Source organism: Pecten maximus, chromosome 5 (assembly GCF_902652985.1).
Source record: "Pecten maximus chromosome 5, xPecMax1.1, whole genome shotgun sequence".
Lineage (NCBI taxonomy): Eukaryota > Metazoa > Mollusca > Bivalvia > Pectinida > Pectinidae > Pecten > Pecten maximus.
In genome coordinates, this window is record NC_047019.1 from 15,552,032 (window position 1) to 15,570,798 (window position 18,767).

At 36.0% G+C, this 18,767-nt stretch overlaps 1 protein-coding gene and 1 long non-coding RNA gene across 3 annotated transcripts; one reads left to right on the forward strand and one right to left on the reverse strand.

Annotated features, from left to right (window-relative positions):
* Positions 1-2,186: 2,186 nt before the first annotated feature.
* Positions 2,187-18,750, reverse strand: LOC117327288 (membrane-bound transcription factor site-2 protease-like). Of its 2 annotated transcripts, XM_033884213.1 has the most exons (9): positions 18,386-18,750; positions 9,994-10,263; positions 9,167-9,270; positions 8,611-8,857; positions 7,595-7,775; positions 6,902-7,002; positions 3,838-4,033; positions 3,344-3,419; positions 2,187-2,552 (listed from the first exon to the last, which is right to left on the reverse strand). In XM_033884213.1, exons 1-9 carry the CDS (start codon positions 18,458-18,460, stop codon positions 2,333-2,335), a joined length of 1,470 nt encoding a protein of 489 aa, XP_033740104.1. In that variant the 5' UTR covers positions 18,461-18,750; the 3' UTR covers positions 2,187-2,332. The 2 variants fall into 2 exon arrangements, with proteins under 2 accessions (XP_033740104.1, XP_033740105.1); XM_033884214.1 differs by lacking the exons at positions 2,187-2,552; positions 3,344-3,419; positions 3,838-4,033 and adding an exon at positions 4,046-5,922.
* LOC117327289 lies at positions 15,584-16,936 on the forward strand. The gene is made up of 2 exons (XR_004532609.1): positions 15,584-15,951; positions 16,767-16,936. It is a non-coding gene; the product is annotated as an uncharacterized LOC117327289 (long non-coding RNA).
* Positions 18,751-18,767: the final 17 nt, after the last annotated feature.

The window sequence follows — 18,767 nt, forward strand, 5'->3', positions numbered from 1 at the left end:
TGAACATTATCTATTTCACAACCATTGCAAAACAAGTTATATCAACTTTATTTGTTTGTGGGTTTGATGGAAGTGTGCGAGTCTTACAGTGGGAGGAAAGCCAGAGAAACCAATGTGGTTGGCCAGTGGATCCTGCAGGTGACCCCATAACTTTTTATATCCAAATGGGGAAGATCACATCACCATGTACCCATGGAGATTTATCAAAAGTAGATAAGACACTTAATTCAAAATACAGGAACAAACAATTATGTACATACATGTATACAGTGTCATCAGCATTCATGTTCTATTTTTAGCAAAACTTACTAGATTAATATATTTATTTACGTAGTATATTTTCTGATATTCACGATTATATGAGGAACATATCTAAAACATGTCTACACACATTTCTAACCAGAATTGATATTTGCTTGGTACTTATTTGACCTTTGACCTATAGGATTTTTGTCATGGTAACCTATGTATATGGGACACTGCACAACTTTTAGTGAGGCAAGTGTCCTCTGAATTTCATACACAATATCCTGAATGAGCCTGGACAAAATATCATCTACGTACTTAACTTTTACTTTTAGTTGAAAGTCACAGTGACCTACTTCATATGCACCTAATCACACAATCCATCTAATAATAAGATAATACAGCCCAAAACAAGTAGTTATCAAATGAACAACACTAACTTAAAACCCAAAGTATATGTAGGCATACAATATATCTTCATTCCATTATATGTCACATATATTTCAAACTTATTTGTACGTTTTACATAACAGTCTCCAAAATTAATGGAAACTGGAAAACCACACACCTGTATACAGTACACAGTTAATGATGTAAGGCACTTAGTATCAGTTAACCTTTCACAATGACCTTCACACATAACAGTATAACCACAAAGTCTAACAAACTTCCTAGATTCTATATACAGTCTGTAGTCTGTAAAATCTGGGAAAGAGGTAAGAAATATCACAATCCATATTGGTCCCTCAAATATTAACTTTCTGAACAGCTTTTCTATACTTGGTATATATAAACCGTGTTTCATAAAGAAAAACATTCCAGAAAATAAATATACATATCTTAATTATATAATTATTTGGGGATGTAGAGCAACATCTTAATTAGCGAACCCCTACCCACACTAGGAAAAAAAAAATGAAAAATCTTCTATGGCTTGCCAAAGATTCAAAGAATGTCTATTACACTGTATATGGAAACAAACTCTTAAGACAAGGTAAAAATCATGATTAATTGTCATGAGTTACATATCTGCTTTACCTATTATATTAACCCATATCAAATAAAGGGGCATTTTCATTCATCGTGGTCATAACGGTTGGACCATAGTTGTTTATTTTGATATAAGGACAGACCAAGGTGACTTTTTGTTGTTTTCAAACAAGCCTTGAATGACACCTGCAGGCCATAAAAAAATATATGCCTGAAATATTACATTAAAAAAGAGATGTAATAGTTTGTCCGCACAAATGAGAAAGCCCAAAAAATTGATATTTCCGACCGAAAGAGAAATTTGAAACAGTATCTACAGTAAGGGCATACTGCATGTTGTAATTTCATGCTACAAAATTATAAAAGAATGTTCATGGATGATGAAACCTACAGCTGTCATGGGATCAATTCTTCAGGTCCTAATACATGTACAAGTCTTTCCATCACAACACTTCATCATTGAATACTGTGGTATTAATGTAGCATATTTTTGTATATACAACAATTTTGATCTATATAAAAGCCTGCCTTAATAAGTCACTGTTTAGCTTAGCATGTCTACCTCGTAGATAACTTTGAAAATTGATGACTTTGTGATACCGTATCTAACCTAATAGTGGAACCCCACCTGTCCTTATAGAAGTGCATCCCAGTTGTTTCTTTCCTGAGACAGAGGATGGGTGTATGAAGTAAAGCCCATTAAAGGTTTCTTACCTCACTGATCTGCCCAATTTATACAATCTCCAGACTTTTAACTAAAGACTCCATTACAGAGAAACAAAAAGGCACTCTATTTCTCAATAAAAACTTTTGTCACATAAAAACTTTTCCCTGTAAATGTTTTATAAGGTAATATTTTCAAGTGCACAGTACACTTATTAGACCAAATACAGTATGTAAAAAAATCATCTTAAGTCACTTAACTTCTTCTTTTTTTTATAGATAACTGCAGATGCTGTGAGGACAACATACAGTGTATTATTATTACAGATCTAAATTGTGGGTCTGGTTGTGGCTGTCCTGATGGTTTGATATCACTAGTGTACAGACTGCAGTGATTACTGTAGAGTGTCCAAAATGTGCTGTACAGCCAGGGTTAGGAGAACAAAGTCCACATTGCTATGACGACGTTGACAAAGAGAAGACCTGTGCCGTAGAGAAGTATCACAGTAAAGATAATTCCCCTGGTGTCCCTGTCGGGGACCGTGGAACGCAGACTCAGTTCTATAAAGGCACTACAGATCCACTGTCCATCCAGGGCATAACATGGGACCACATTGAGGATGACGAGTGCTCCAGACAGTGATATCAGATATCTTAATTACTGGTTAAGGAAATTACGGTTGGTTCTATAGGGTTTAACTTACACGTAGTACTCTTATCAAAGCCTGTCAAGTTTCAGGATATATCAAAGCCTGTCAAGTTTCAGGATATATCAAAGCCTGTCAAGTTTCAGGATATATCAAGTACTTACAGGCAACACAAAGTGATATATTAGTCACACTGAAATTCGCAGATACATGTAACGATCTATACAATACATAAGTAAATGTTGGCTGAATAAATTGGTCTATGTTGTATTTCCTTCAACCTTCCATGAATCAATGATTTATAATGTTTGTTTGTTTAATTGCTGGGTTTATTGTCCCGTGAACAGCCAGGATCTTTTTGAGATGGGGTCTCCTTGTAGTAGTTGGTGACTACCTCACTGAACAACATATGGGAAACACATCACATGCAATTGTAATTACGACAATTAATAAACTATATGTTTTGTTTTTGAGTGTGGTTCAGTGTAAGTCCTATGGAGAATAGTGTTAATCCTGTTACGTAATCAAAAGTGAGTTACCTCCCTTCAATTACTTTTTTGTTTACATTTACTGATAATATATTAATAATTTATTTATTTCTATTTCAAAATATCTGTTAAATATATTAAGATTTCTATGATGTTGTTAAAAAACTTTAGCCAAAGAATTGATATAAGTTTGCCTGTTATTCAATCCCTTTAACCATAGCATCTTGTCATTAAAATCTGTTAAAATGAAATTTAAAGAAATAACAACATTATATCATCTTCCATTACTAATCAACTGACAAAGGATACTTGCTGAAAGTTTCCACTACCTCAGGGAGTCCAACAGGAACAAAGGAAAATCTTGGTACAAAATTTGACAGACTCACTAAAAAAAGAAATGAAAGTACAGTATTTTCCAAGCAATATCAACCCATAACGTATGAACTACACTTCTCTTCAAGGTACAAGAAATATCAATTTTCCTGATACAATAAACAAGCACATTTAAGCAGTAATCTTGTTTTACGGCTTTTCACAACAAAAGCATTTTGGCGATTTATCATAGCTCTAATTGTAATTTCTATATATTATTCTCTGTGACAAATACAATGGGTGTACACATTCATTACCATGCTAATCTGTTTTACTTCAGTTATGAACTAAAATTTGAGTATACCAAAATAAATATATTTATAGTATATGAGAATAAAGTTTGATATATTTCACTCTGTTGGCATCTGTATCATGTGCACTTAGTTTTGAACAACTTTACTCATGTCACTTTGTCAAGAAAGATAAAGTACCTGAGTAGTGAAGATCAAGGGGATGGCCAAGGAAAAGGAGGGGAGGTTTCTTGCTGTGGTACACTTGTAGCAGTCGTGTGTGGTTGTCCACGGCTGGGTAAACACACACCATATCCACGTTAGGGATGTAGCAGTCACTCTGGAACTTACACATCGGCCGATCTGTCGTCGATCGAGCAGGTAAACATGCATATTTCTGCAAAAAAAAAAAAAAAATCTTTATAGAATGAATAATTTGCGATCTTTCACTGGTAAAAATGTAATAAATATATGTATTAAGTATACTCGGTAATTCCCCCCCGTAAACCACGATTTTAGTTCTCTTCATGGTGCTACAATTAGAACCCAGTATGTGCCAACAGTAATACTATTTCTGAAATATAAACTAAAGTCATTTTACAATAATTGTAAAGCCCTTGCCAAACTCTTTACCCCCAAATATATTTAAATTCGAAAATCACAATGAGACTAACAATGTTTTTTTAAAAACAGTTTCCAAGAACTACAAATCCTGATGAAATTTATAGACTGAATTACAAGTGTTCCACTTAGTTTTCCAAATTTCTGGATATTGTAACTTTAATATCTGAAAAACAATAGCATCAAACAACTTGTACTGTACACTGGTATACATGTATAAAACAATACACACAAATAAGAAATTATCCTCACACAATCTATCACCCTTTACCATAATCATGCAGAAAAAGTCACAATATAATCTAATAAACACCAAGTCAATTCAAAATTACTGCCACAGGAGTTTGTTTTGTTTGCTGGGTTTATTGCCCCATGAACAGCCAAGGTCATTTTGAGGCGGAGTCTCCTTGTAGTAGTCGGTGACTACCTCACTGAACAATATAAGCAAGACCTGTCGCATGCCAACCAGAGTAATTAGGGTAAAGTGTCTTGCCCAAGGACACAAACATGACAGCGCGGACCAGCCCTTTCTCAGCTTCCTGAGAAAACAAAAAGTGACACAGGTAGGGAGAGTCGAACCACACACCTCAGCTCTTCACCTCAGGGTATGTGACGAGGCTCTAACTGAAAGAGCTATCATGGCACCAGGAGCACATAATACATTATAACCTAGATGGTGCTTGAAAGGATAGTCAGGATACATTTCCAGGTCTATGAAATTCTTAAGCACACACAGAGACCAACAAATGTCAATGATGACTAGTCTATAGGTAAACCTGAACTTTCTACACTGCTGATTACATGTATTTCAAAAAATATCTAGGTTAAGAATAAACTTTCCTGTGAAAAAAAGAGCAAATGCACACATACACTTAAACCCAGGTCTCCGAAGTATCACTTTTTAACCTTGGCCCTTATTGTCACTACTATAGCTGAAGCTGTATTTTCTACACTTCCTAATTACACATATTTTAAACGATACCAAGATTAACAACAAACTTTGCTGTGAAAAAAGAGCAAAGGCTCATATAGACATGGCCCATGACCATTACCTTGACCCTTATCATCCCTACAACAATTACAAAGAAGTCGAATTTAACATCATATGGACCGTGTTGTAGTTTAACTATAGACTGACTTTAATTGGTTCATGAGATATATTATGGTATACACACAATATTTTCCTTCGGATTATATGTAGTGTAAATATAAATCAAATTACTTATGAGGTTTATGTGATACCCTGTACAGATCTGTGAGGTATGTCTCTTGACCACCAGAATCTTGTTTGAATTAGAGTATCATGTTACCATACTACTGTGGGCATATAGATTGTGCACCCAGGCATTATACAACAGTATATATACTAAGGACAGATTGCAGAGGGCAGAGGCACTTACAAAGTCAAATCTATATAGCCCATAATTTGTCCATTACTTACGTGGTCATTTTCATGTCACCATTTTAAGTTCTCCATTATATCATTGGACAATTTTAATTTCTTGACATTTTTTGTGCTTTTACAAATGATAGTGTTCACTGGAAATAGTGATCAAGAAGAATAAGAAGAAATCCTGCAAACCGACAGAGAGACCGACACCAGATTTCCAGTACACCCCTGTACCTCGGACTGTCCCACACTATACATACCTGTTCCACAGAGGACTACACAGCAGAACATTTTATAAATTAACTGTGTAGGATCAATATCTTGGAAATAAAGAAAACTGGCAAAACGAGTATACATGAGGTATCTCTATTTTCATAAGAAATGTAATGATATATTTTAAATATTTACCGGTATATAACTTTGAGTGGCAAATGTATAAAGTAAACCTGCCATTATGTACTTGATTCAGAAAAAAATTGACATAAAACCCACAGTTTAATTACATATTGTATCATCATTCATCAGTGTATAATGACCACTGCACAAACATATGCCAAAACATAAAAATATATATACAATGGCAAGGAATCATCACTACTGAACTATCTTCTATCCATACCTGGTGTATCTACAGGAAGGTCAATATACAAGTTATTTATTACAATGAATGGCCAAACAGGTGGATGTACCAACAACTTCAGTGACAAGGTGATTACTATATTCCGACTCAAACACAATCCCACAAGGAGGGGTAGAGAATATAACTATCAAGGGGAACGAAATTGTCAAATTCGACAAAGAAAACTTCAGTTCCTTCCTAAAAAGTAGTCAGCAATCTTGGTTTCCGATCAATTTTAAAATATAATATAAACAACTACGGCCTGAAGTGTTAATTACACTTTACATTTGAGAAAGATTAATCAAGGGCTTCTTTTTTTTTTAAAGAAATAGTGATATCAAGAACTGTCCAGTGACGGATTACCGATCATGAACCAAGGGTGATTTGAATAAAGCACTATGTTATGACAGTGTGCTAAGAATAGAGCTTTTATCAATTAATAATCTCTCAAACATGAAGAGTTGTCAATAATAAGTGATGAATTAAGATAATACCTGGTCCGGATGCAGTACATTTTAGTGTGTTAATGTTTTCTACTAGAACCATACCTTTTCCCAATGTTTTAATCAATCCTTGTTTAATACTGATTTGTGTCTTAGTACTCAACTTTATACATCAAACTCTAAAATACTCACATTTTCTGGAGAGGTTTTGACATGGAATTTAAAACAGAGATGAGTATTACTGGTGCCATTACAACAGTCCATTGATTCTGACTTGCCAGATATGGATAAATCTGAAAAATATCAAAACATATAATTTATAAGGATAAAGCAGTGCTTTTTAAATCATTATACATGTACAATGTTTTAAATGAAATTAACGCCAGCCCATCTTTGTATTATAAATGCATTTGTCAGTAGCATATACTGGGTATCGCTAAAACAATACATGTCCTCCAACGAAATCAATACATGTGCCTTAACAGACCAAACTAAAATAGTAACTGACCATGACCTTGGCCCAAAACCCCTTGAACTCAAACTTGTCCTAAGATATTATGGTCTTTTATCATTGTGTGAAGTTTGATCAAAATTCCTCACAAAATGAACCCGCTAGAGCACTGACAAACTTTGGCATTACATAATTTATATACATGTACATCTAAAGTCCCCCTCCGGTTTCATCAATGGGGTAATAACAAAGATCATGTAAGTGATAAGATCCTGTCACTCTTAATATCATTTCTATTGCCTGAACAGTTGTGTACAGGTTGAATCTGTGGATCATAAGGCAATTACACTTATCTGATCTTTTACATATTTCTAACAATTTTACAACTTTTTAGGAATGCATGGTAAAAATCTTCATTTGTTCCAGCAACGTACTTCGATCTTTGGTGTCTAGAGATTTTAAGAGGTCGATGGCCATACAGTGTCCCAGTGATGACTGCCGCATGCTCGCACCAATGCAGCTGGTCCAGTCGTCAAGGTTACGTACACGACAGCCACTGATACTGGTGATGGAGTCCCCCACGCTGAGACCGCGCGGACCAGACACTGCTGAGTTCTGAACAATTCAATTTAAAATGTTAGTAATGTGATGTCATTTATACACTTAACTTCCTAAATTACCTATGCATGAATAATTTTAATCATGAATGTTGTGGGCGATTTTCAAGGCTTTGAGGTAAGAAGATAATGTTTTCCTAAAAAAATATGCAATCTGAGAATTTCAATAAGATTATTCAGCAAAAACGTATAACAGGGACAAAGATCTTGTCCCAAAGACATTCTTTCACATCAATTTATTACATATTGTTTTGAGGTTGTATTCCAACTGCACTTTTGCAATCTGTATATTGAATTAATAGTATACCTAAAATAATTTTGGGATCTCCCTGTAAAATAAATATTTATGGTAGAACGACAGATAATTAAAAATTCTTTGCACGATTTGTGCTTGATAAAATCTGGTTTATTATATGGTATGTTTGAATTAAATCATTCCTGTTTTTCAACAGGGTCCATTGAATTGGGAGTTTCTACGCAACAAAATGTGACATTGGGAAAAACATAAAACAGTGAAATTCATAGAAATTTCAGTGTTTTTTTTGATGAATATTGCCTTTATATTATTTTTGATTTCTTCTTTTTATCTGTTGCTGTTTTTTATTTTTCAAAATTGCCTTATATTAATATAGGTCTTTGTATATAAAACATACTTAATCATTCAAAAGTGACTTAAAAATTGGGAACTTTTTAGGGGCAAATTGGGAATTTTCAAAAGATTTTTTTTAAGGGAATGCATTCTTTTAACAGACCCTGTTTCTATTGTAGGAAAATCCCTGGTTGGGTATATGTTTTACTAGAATAGCCCTTACTTAAATCCTGTCTCAACATACCTGTGTAACATAAGTAACAGCCACAGCATTGCCTGATGTGTACAGAGGTATCCAAACATAGGGTAGGAGAAATAACATAATCACAGAAAATATCACTATCACAAAGTTATGCCACACCCCAGCACAATAGATCCGGAGCTGCCGTATAGGGGAGACAACCTGCAGGTGATCGGTGTACAAATCGACGTAGGCACCAGGGTAAATGATCAACAAGAATAGGCCGAACCCATTTACACGCACCTGCTCCCTGGGGAAATAAAGGAGATATAATTGAAACATAACCATTTTTCTATACAATACTAGATACAGAATTAAACACGACTCGAGATTAAAAGTTAAAATATAGCTGTTCAGGTGAAGTCTTAACAGACCATTTGATATACAAATAAAGGCCTTCAAAGTCTTTGTCAAGGTTTACCACAAAATAAAATAAGATCCTTATTTCATAAAAAAAATCTGATCAAACTGGTCAAATCGTTTGGACCATGATATATGATCAATCACCTGCTAACTATGTTTGTCGTTATGTATAACAGAGGTGTAGATATATACCTACCTAACAGCTGCCACAGCATGTCCGACCTCGTGGAGGATACCACACACCAGCAGGGTCAGTAGGTAATATGATACCTGGCTGGCCGGCAGGTTTATCCCTGGCATCTATAAAGCATTTTAATATACAAATTAAACAATTTTCTTCAACAAATATTTGTTCATAGTACATATCCTTTGAAATTAATAGTAAAAGAGATCTGGATAATTTCTTTCTTGATGCTTTAATTGTGAACTTTTAATCATTTTCACTCGATAAGAAGAGATCAAATATCACAAGTGACAGTTTCACTACTATCTACTGTAAATATCTCGGGATGAGCTTTTAAACAGTTAAGAAAAATGCTGGTACATATTTTGTTATAGGGCAAAAATTTCCTGGGGAGAGAGTTTCCATGTGTACAGATTTCATATCAAAATGATTTATGATACTGTTATCATTGTATTTCAAACATACTATAATATTCAGTAAAATACATGTATATTGTACTTTGTTTTTTTTATTACCCTATATATATATGTAGTTTTCTACAAGCAATCTGTGCTTGCGAAAATTGGAAAAAATATAGTATATCAATGAGAACAAAGAAATATCCCTGCTTTTTCTTTATTTCAGGAAAATAACCTGCCAAATCACATCAGTTGTCAGCTGGTATTATGGTTTCTTCCGACAGTAATCATATAAAACCCTTCACAAACTTCCATACAGGCCAACAAGAGTGATCATATAAATATGAGTTAAAATATTTTTGCAATTGCTGTAAAGTAAATAAAGCTGATATTAGGTATATGAATGGTGACATCTCACATTGAATGACAATATATACTTACTATAGGAGTAAGGACCTGTTGCTCTACAGGTTGTTTCCGGAAGGTGTTGATGACAAGTAGAGTTAGCAGAAACATGGACAGCAGCATGGCGAGGAGTCCAAACACTACACCACAAGTGAACCACACCTTCAGGAAATTGGGGCGCCATTGGCCAATACGCAGAAATGTACGATTGAGGAAAGTGGAGTACCATCGTAGCTGGCAAATGGAGATAGCTAGCCCAGTTCTATCCAAAAAGTGAATGTAGTTTCTGCTCCAGGATTTGTGTGACTGAAAAGAAAAGACAAAACTATTGTCAATTTTTGACCCCGAACAATACCAAACAAGAGATCCCAGAGGGATCTTGGCGCCCACCATTGAATGATCTTCATAGGTTCCATGTCAGATTGATCTTTTCTCTACTTTTCCCTTCATTTTACTAATCTGTATAAATTGAGAAATATCCCTCCAGTACTTTTTAAACAAGGGAAATTAAACTTATATATGAAATTTGAGATTAAGCGATAATGGTTGTCTGTCGACAATGTTTTCAGATTGGTCCAAAAAATGCAATACGACGGACCAAGGAGAACCTATATATGAAAATTGAAAAAGATCCCTTCAGTACTTTTTCAGAAATAGCGATAACAAACTTCTATGGTCAAAATCCAAGATGGCTGCCTGTCGGCCATGTTGTTTTCTGATCGGTCCCAAAATGCAATATGCATAACTAGGCACCAAGGAGAACCTACATATGAAATTTGAGAAGGATCCCTTCAGTACTTTCTCAGAAATAGCGATAACAAACTTCAAAGGTCAAAATCCAAGATGGCTGCCTGTCGGCCATGTTGTTTTCCGATCGGTCCCAAAATATAACATGCATAACAAGGCACCAAGGGGAATCTACGTATGAAATATGAGAAAGATCCCTTCAGTACTTGCTCAAAAATAGCGATAACAAACTTCAATTGTCAAAATCCAAGATGGCGGTGCCTAACGCCACAGCATTGCCTGATTTTGTACAGAGGTATCCAAACGTAGGGTAGGAGAAATAACATAATCACAGAAAATATCACTATCACAAAGTTATGCCACACCCCAGCACAATAGATCCGGAGCTGCCGTATAGGGGAGACAACCTGCAGGTGATCGGTGTACAAATCGACGTAGGCACCAGGGTAAATGATCAACAAGAATAGGCCGAACCCATTTACACGCACCTGCTCCCTGGGGAAATAAAGGAGATATAATTGAAACATAACCATTTTTTTTATACAATACCAGATACAGAATTAAACACGAATCGAGATTAAAAGTTAAAATATAGCTGTTCAGGTGAAGTCTTAACAGACCATTTGATGTACAAATAGAGGCCTTCAAAGTCTTTGTCAAGGTTTACTACAAAATAAAATAAGATCCTTATTTCATAAAAAAAATCTGATCAAACTGGTCAAATCGTTTGGACCATGATATATGATCAATCACCTGCTAACTATGTTGGTCGTTATGTATAACAGAGGTGTAGATATATACCTACCTAACAGCTGCCACAGCATGTCCGACCTCGTGTAGGATACCACACACCAACAGGGTCAGTAGGTAATATGATACCTGACTGGCGGGCAGGTTTATCCCTGGCATCTATAAAGCATTTTAATATACAAATTAAACAATTTTCTTCAACAAATATTTTTTCATAGTACATATCCTTTGAAATTAATAGTAAAAGAGATCTGGATAATTTCTTTCTAGATGCTTTAATTGTGAACTCTTGCATATTTCATCATTTTCACTCAATAAGAAGAGATCAAATATCACAAGCGACAGTTTCACTACTATCTACTGTAAATATCTTGGGATGAGCTTTTAAACAGTTAAGAAAAATGCTGGTACATATTTTGCTATAGGGCAAAAATTTCCTGGGGAGAGAGTTTCCATGTGTACAGATTTCATATCAAAATGATTTATGATACTGTTATCATTGTATTTCAAACGTACTATCATATTCAGTAAAATATATTGTACTTTGTTTTTTTTTTATTACCCTATATATATATGTAGTTTTCTACAAGCAATCTGTGCTTGCGAAAATTGGAAAAAATATAGTATATCAATGAGAACAAAGAAATATCCCTGCTTTTTCTTTATTTCAGGAAAATAACCTGCCAAATCACATCAGTTGTCAGCTGGTACTATGGTTTCTTCCGACAGTAATCATATAAAACCCTTCACAAACTTCCATACAAGCCAACAAGAGTGATCATATAAATATGAGTTAAAATATTTTTGCAATTGCTGTAAAGTAAATAAAGCTGATATTAGCTATATGAATGGTGACATCTCACATTGAATGACAATATATACTTACTATAGGAGTAAGGACCTGTTGCTCTACAGGTTGTTTCCGGAAGGTGTTGATGACAAGTAGAGTTAGCAGAAACATGGACAGCAGCATGGCGAGGAGTCCAAACACTACACCACAAGTGAACCACACCTTCAGGAAATTGGGGCGCCATTGGCCAATACGCAGAAATGTACGATTGAGGAAAGTGGAGTACCATCGTAGCTGGCAAATGGAGATAGCTAGCCCAGTTCTATCCAAAAAGTGAATGTAATTTCTGCTCCAGGATTTGTGTGACTGAAAAGAAAAGACAAAGAATTGTCAATTTTTGACCCCGAACAATCCCAAAAAAGAGATCCCAGAGGGATCTTGGCGCCCACCATTGAATGATCTTCATAGGTTCCATGTCAGATTGATCTTTTCTCTACTTTTCCCTTCATTTTACTAATCTGTATAAATTGAGAAATATCCCTCCAGTACTTTTTAAACAAGGGAAATTAAACTTATATATGAAATTTGAGATTAAGCGATAATGGTTGTCTGTCGACAATTGTTTTCAGATTGGTCCAAAAAATGCAATACGACGGACAAGGAGAACCTATCGTATGAAATATGAGAAGTCCCTTCAGTACTTGCTCAAAAATAGCGATAACAAACTTCAATTGTCAAAATCCAAGATGGCTGCCTAACGGCCATCTTGTTTTCCGATCGGTCCCAAAATGCAATGTGCATAAATAGGCACCAAGGGGAACCCACATATGAAATTTGAGAAAGATCCCTTCAGTACTTTCTCAGAAATAGCGATAACAAACTTCTATGGTCAAAATCCAAGATGGCTGCCTGTCGGCCATTTTGTTTTCTGATCGGTCCCAAAATGCAATATGCGTAACTAGGCACCAAGGGGAACCTACATATGAAATTTGAGAAAGATCCCTTCAGTACTTTCTCAGAAATAGCGATAACAAACTTCAATTGTCAAAATCCAAGATGGCTGCCAAACGGCCATCTTGTTTTCCGATCGGTCCCAAAATGCAATGTGCATAAATAGGCACCAAGGGGAACCCACATATGAAATTTGAGAAAGATCCCTTCAGTACTTTCTCAGAAATAGCGATAACAAACTTCTATGGTCAAAATCCAAGATGGCTGCCTGTCGGCCATTTTGTTTTCTGATCGGTCCCAAAATGCAATATGCGTAACTAGGCACCAAGGGGAACCTACATATGAAATTTGAGAAAGATCCCTTCAGTACTTTCTCAGAAATAGCGATAACAAACTTCAATGGTCAAAATCCAAGATGGCTGCCTGTCGGCCATGTTGTTTTCCGATCGGTCCCAAAATGCAATATGCATAACTAGGCACCAAGGGGAACCTACATATGAAATTTGAGAAAGATCCCTTCAGTACTTTCTCAGAAATAGCGATAACAAGAATTGTTTACGGACGGACGGAGGGACGGACGGACGGAGGGACGGACGGAGGGAGGGACGGACGGACGGACGGACGGACGACGGACCACGGACGCAGGGCGATTTGAATAGCCCACCATCTGATGATGGTGGGCTAAAAACCTAAGCATGAATAATATCTAAACCACTTGGTCTATCTTTAAAACATCATACATTAATAACAACTCTAGCAGAATAGGTATTAAGTTATTACCTAAACAGCCTGCTTGGGATCAAACACAGGACCTCCCTCATGGGGAAACAAGAAACCAGTGTTGAAGCATCTTATGGTTTAATTTGTCACTATGAACATGACTAGAAGAAAATCCTGTTTAGCTTGATGGGAGCACGTGCACTGGACCACTATTACCACATATATGAGCATGTGTAAAGGGAATAGCAATGAGAATGACAGCCAACATATGCATGCAACATTCAAACCTGGGACCCCCTAAGTTTTTAGTTGAAGGTTTGCGTCTCCTTGCACGGCAGTTGCTGTATCCAGGCGTGTGAGGGGGCTAGTGCTTATATCACTGGTGACTCAAGTGAGTCTTGTTCTATCCATACATGCATCCAAAGGGCTGGACGTACAGGTCCCAGTCCTTGGGTTGGACATGGACATGGACATGGACATGAGTGGTCGTCCTTGGTCCTATTTCTAATTCCACATGACTAATCTAGACAAATGTTCTAACCCATTGAGATATTTGGTGAATAGGTCTGTCAGGTTCTGCTAAATCTCTCTTTTCTTTTTTCACTCTTTTGCCACAGAGACAACACTACAACTATACAAGACGATGACTATGCTATATATTTTCTCCCGAAGTTTTTAACTACCAGGTATCTTCTCAATAGCAATTACATATGATTTTCACATATTAACTATCTTTTTATGATATATATTTGATTGATATATATATGTTTATAATAATATACCTGGTATATCAAAATAAAATAGAACTCGTAGACAGGCATCTAAAATGACATGCATGGTGTCCGGGCCAGGGAAACTCGGCTTGGGTATACTAAGGTGTATATTGAACGTGGTCTAGGAAGAAATATAAATGGGGCTTATACCACCACATTGTACATGGTGCGGTTTGGTTTTATATCGTTTCAGATTCTATTAACAGCTATATGGTTATTTAGTTTGGCCACAACTGTACATGTGTGCATGCTGTAAGACTATCATGAGTGTGTTTTGGAAACTAGGCTTTGGTATGTTCATATTTGCCTCCAATTGATTCTGACTCAATAGTGTTATCTCGCTGTACAATGTACATGTGTAAGATGAGTGGAAAACTGTAATAGGAAGGCGTAATGAAAAATACCCTGCATGTGCCGGGCTTCGAACTAGCAACCTTTTGTGCCCAAGCTTAGGGCAAACATCCTACTATTAGCTAGGCTAAAGGGAAATTCCCACTAGTCTGAGCTAGTAAGGTGGCCTTATACTCTCTACTTTTACAAAGATGCATGACCAGACCGAGGTTCAAACCCAGAACCTCCAAACACTAGCCGGATGCTCTACCGATTGATCATGAGTTACCTGGTTGCCAATTATTGAACGTTCCAGTTCCGCTACATGTGTTAATAAGAGCGAAGCTCTTCGGGCAGCAAAGCTGCCCGAGCAAAGCTCTTTACCGTTAACGTGCACGTATGTACAGTATTCTAGTCCAGCTTCACATAACGTCGTACGGGATGGTACAGCCTGAAAATTTTCTGCCGGAAGTGAGCGTGTGCAACCCACTCCAGTTGTCTGCAGAAACTGTATAAAAAGTCGAACGTTACATAAATCCAGTTGGTGTGTTCATAATGCTGACTAATTATTTTTGTAAAAAATATCTGTTATAGTGTGCGAATAAAATGTCGCTCGAGTTATGGTTTCGAGGACGGAACTGGGAACATGCGGCATATTTCCGATGATTGCCGAAAATGTACCGAGATGTTGCACCCTCCATGTCGTTCCTAGGCAACGTGGTTGCTATATAAATCTAGCCAATCAGATCGCGAGGTCGATTGTCCGCCATTACCTCCGTCAACTTGTCGGACCTCAGTTGAACACCGCGAGAATACATATGAAAACAGAAAATGGTGAAAACGTGCTCGTGGGGAACTGGCAACAGTAACGGCCGATACCCTGATAGATTGGAGGGCGGTGTTGTATATTCTACAATTCATGAAACCTAAAACGTAAGTAAAAGCGACATAAAAATGAGCTGTAGCTGGGTGAAGGCATACAAAAGCATGTCAAAACGAAAGAAGAAGCAACAAGGTAATGTCACTGTTGTGTACTGTACAGTAAGACTAGTGAAACGAAGTACATGTATGTGAAGTACATGTATTTACTGCAAAAGTTTGGAATCTTGTCTTCATGTATTTAGTCATCAACAGTGTACTTTCAATTTCTCGTGGCAAGGTTTGCCTAAAGTTATACTGCAGTCTGATACGTATCATTGTATGTCGGGTGTAGTGTTAGGGACAGAGGAAACTCGGGCTATCTGATACCATTTGAAACACACTCAACATGTATGCATGCTTTTACCACAAGTGCATGCCTAGCCTTATATTAAAAAGAATAGCCAGATAAGTATTTCTGGCTATTTTTAAAATATAAGACGAGACATGTCCATGTGTTATTAATCCATGACCTTATCCACCATCAGTAAACATATCTTATCCGACCCCACCCCCGGAGTATTCTAACATCCATGATCTTGCCTGATATGAATCCTGAGCTTTCTAATTTACCAATTAAAATACATGTAAAATGTATGTACATATGTTTTCTATTTTCTTGTCTATAAAGTAAACAGCAAGCATGTCAAAAGACTTCATGTATAGGGTGGGAATAGCACATACATAGAATATATACATCCTATTTGTTAAGATATTGTAAAGCATACTCCGGACATGTAGAAAAATGAAAGCTTTAGCTTAAGAGTGTTGTCATTAAATGAAAAATATGAAAGAAAAAAAAAACATTTGTAACTATTGTATTTTTTCAGATACAGCTTTGGAAGTTTTGTCAGCAGCAGCTTAAATAAAGAGGCTAGAACAACAACTACATAGATATGAGCTGCTGAATTTGCACCATGAACAACAAAATACTACATCTTTCTCAAGTGTTATATTGATAGTGAAATTAAGCAGAAATAAAATCGATTGACATCCTGAATTGTAACTGTTGTCTAGATTTTTTATCCATCCTGGATCCACTTCTGGTTATAACTAGAAATAACATTGTTAGACCTGTACTGTACTGTACTGCACTTTATAGTTTTAATTACTATACAAGTTTGGGTATTACATATTTTAAATTACTCATTTAAGCTTACTGATTATTCTACTTTGTATCAATGCTAATAAGGGGAAAATAATCAAAGACAATTAACAGTCCAGTGTCTTGGTTATAGCTCTGTCTACATTGGAACTTAACAATTGTTCCTCTAATCAACCATAGGGACATGTCTTGTCTTATATTAAAAAAATAGCTAGAAATACCTATATCAATTAACATATAGCTATTTCTGGCTACAAAATGTATTTATTATTAAATATAAGACTAGACATGCCCCTGTGAATCAAGTTTACATGTTCACCATTGGTGTTGAATTCGAAGTGATGCAATTTTATGTTTATCATTACATGATCATTACATGGTGATTTTTCTCAAAGACTGAGAAAGCACATCTGTACAGATATGTATAAAAACTGGATTTTCTGGGAAGATTTAAAAAAAAAATTAAAATTGATTCAAAACACATCAATTTCTAATTCCACATACAGGACACATACGCTATTCAATAATGGTTGGGCTACACTTTCTGAAGTGAAAGCAGCAGCAATTCATTTGGACATTCACATAAAAGTATGGTTGAAAGCTAAGGAAGCAATGGAAAAAATTGGCATGTATTCAATGTCATGCTTTGATCCTTCAACTTCATGAGGCTATATACCTACAGTTGAACTGCTGTTAGAAAACTCTCATTTTAGGTATATACAGAGATATAAGTCTGGTATATAAACACATTATATGCAATAAATCATTCATATGTCTCTGGTAATGATCACACATACTGTACTATGCAAAACCAAGGGCGAAAACAATTCCAAATGGTCAACCTCAAACAGAAAATAAAAAAAAGAAGTTGGGTTTTGAAAGTCAGCACAAAGCAATGGAGATAACCAATTCACAAACATTCCTGCAAATTCAAAAAATCCTTTGCATGTTGATATTGACCATACATACTACAAAGCATTTCACATGTTTCTGAGAAATAGCATCTTCAGAAAAGTCTTCCTGGTTTCCGGTTATTATTACTTTTTATTATTAAACGGCGAAACGTTTATCACTATATTTTTATGTGATACATTGGCATACTAGCTAGCTTCGCTCTTTTCAGGCATTGCCTGATTCATATTATGGTCAAATTCAGGGGAGAGAGCCCCAAGGCGTTTTCCTTACGGGGTTGAATGGCTGAATGAGCAAAAGACAAACATAAAAGAGCTTTCTCTATACATTATTTTCTACTGTTCATTAGCCACATTGAATATAATAACTGATGATAAGATAACAATTTCTTAATTATGTTTTTCCTAAACTTTGAAACATGCTTATTATTACCTTAAGAAACGCGTCCAGTAAATACATAGAGGACCAAACTCCTAGGATGATAGCGATCCATGTCGTTTGTAGCATAATTACTACACGATGGATAAATCATACACGTGCATAGTCCCTATATATACTATAGGAATAGCCTATCGTATGCAACATGTGCTGCTGAGATCGATACACTTTTGAATCATATCTGAAAATAAACATTTACACATAACCAAATACAATGCATGGTAGTCACTGATGTCACTAGATGCTACGAAACAGGATGACGCAATCTTCATCACTCTCTCATTCAAACAATCTTGGGGAAACTTGTTGGCAACATAACTGTTTCCTCGTGTGTTTTGTTTTCATGCAAGGCGCTTGCAGCAATGTAGACCGGAAG

What these genes read in the sequence shown, in the direction of transcription:
- LOC117327288 (XM_033884213.1), bottom strand. Translation starts at nt 18,460, where the DNA reads ATGCTACAAACGACATGGATCGCTATCATCCTAGGAGTTTGGTCCTCT. An exon ending in CTGTTACTTATGTTACACAG is followed by an intron (nt 7,776 to 8,610) that starts GTATGTTGAGAC and finishes TGAATTGTTCAG; the next exon opens with AACTCAGCAGTGTCTGGTCC. An exon ending in GTAGTGGAAACTTTCAGCAA is followed by an intron (nt 2,553 to 3,343) that starts GTATCCTTTGTC and finishes CCAGTAATTAAG; the next exon opens with ATATCTGATATCACTGTCTG.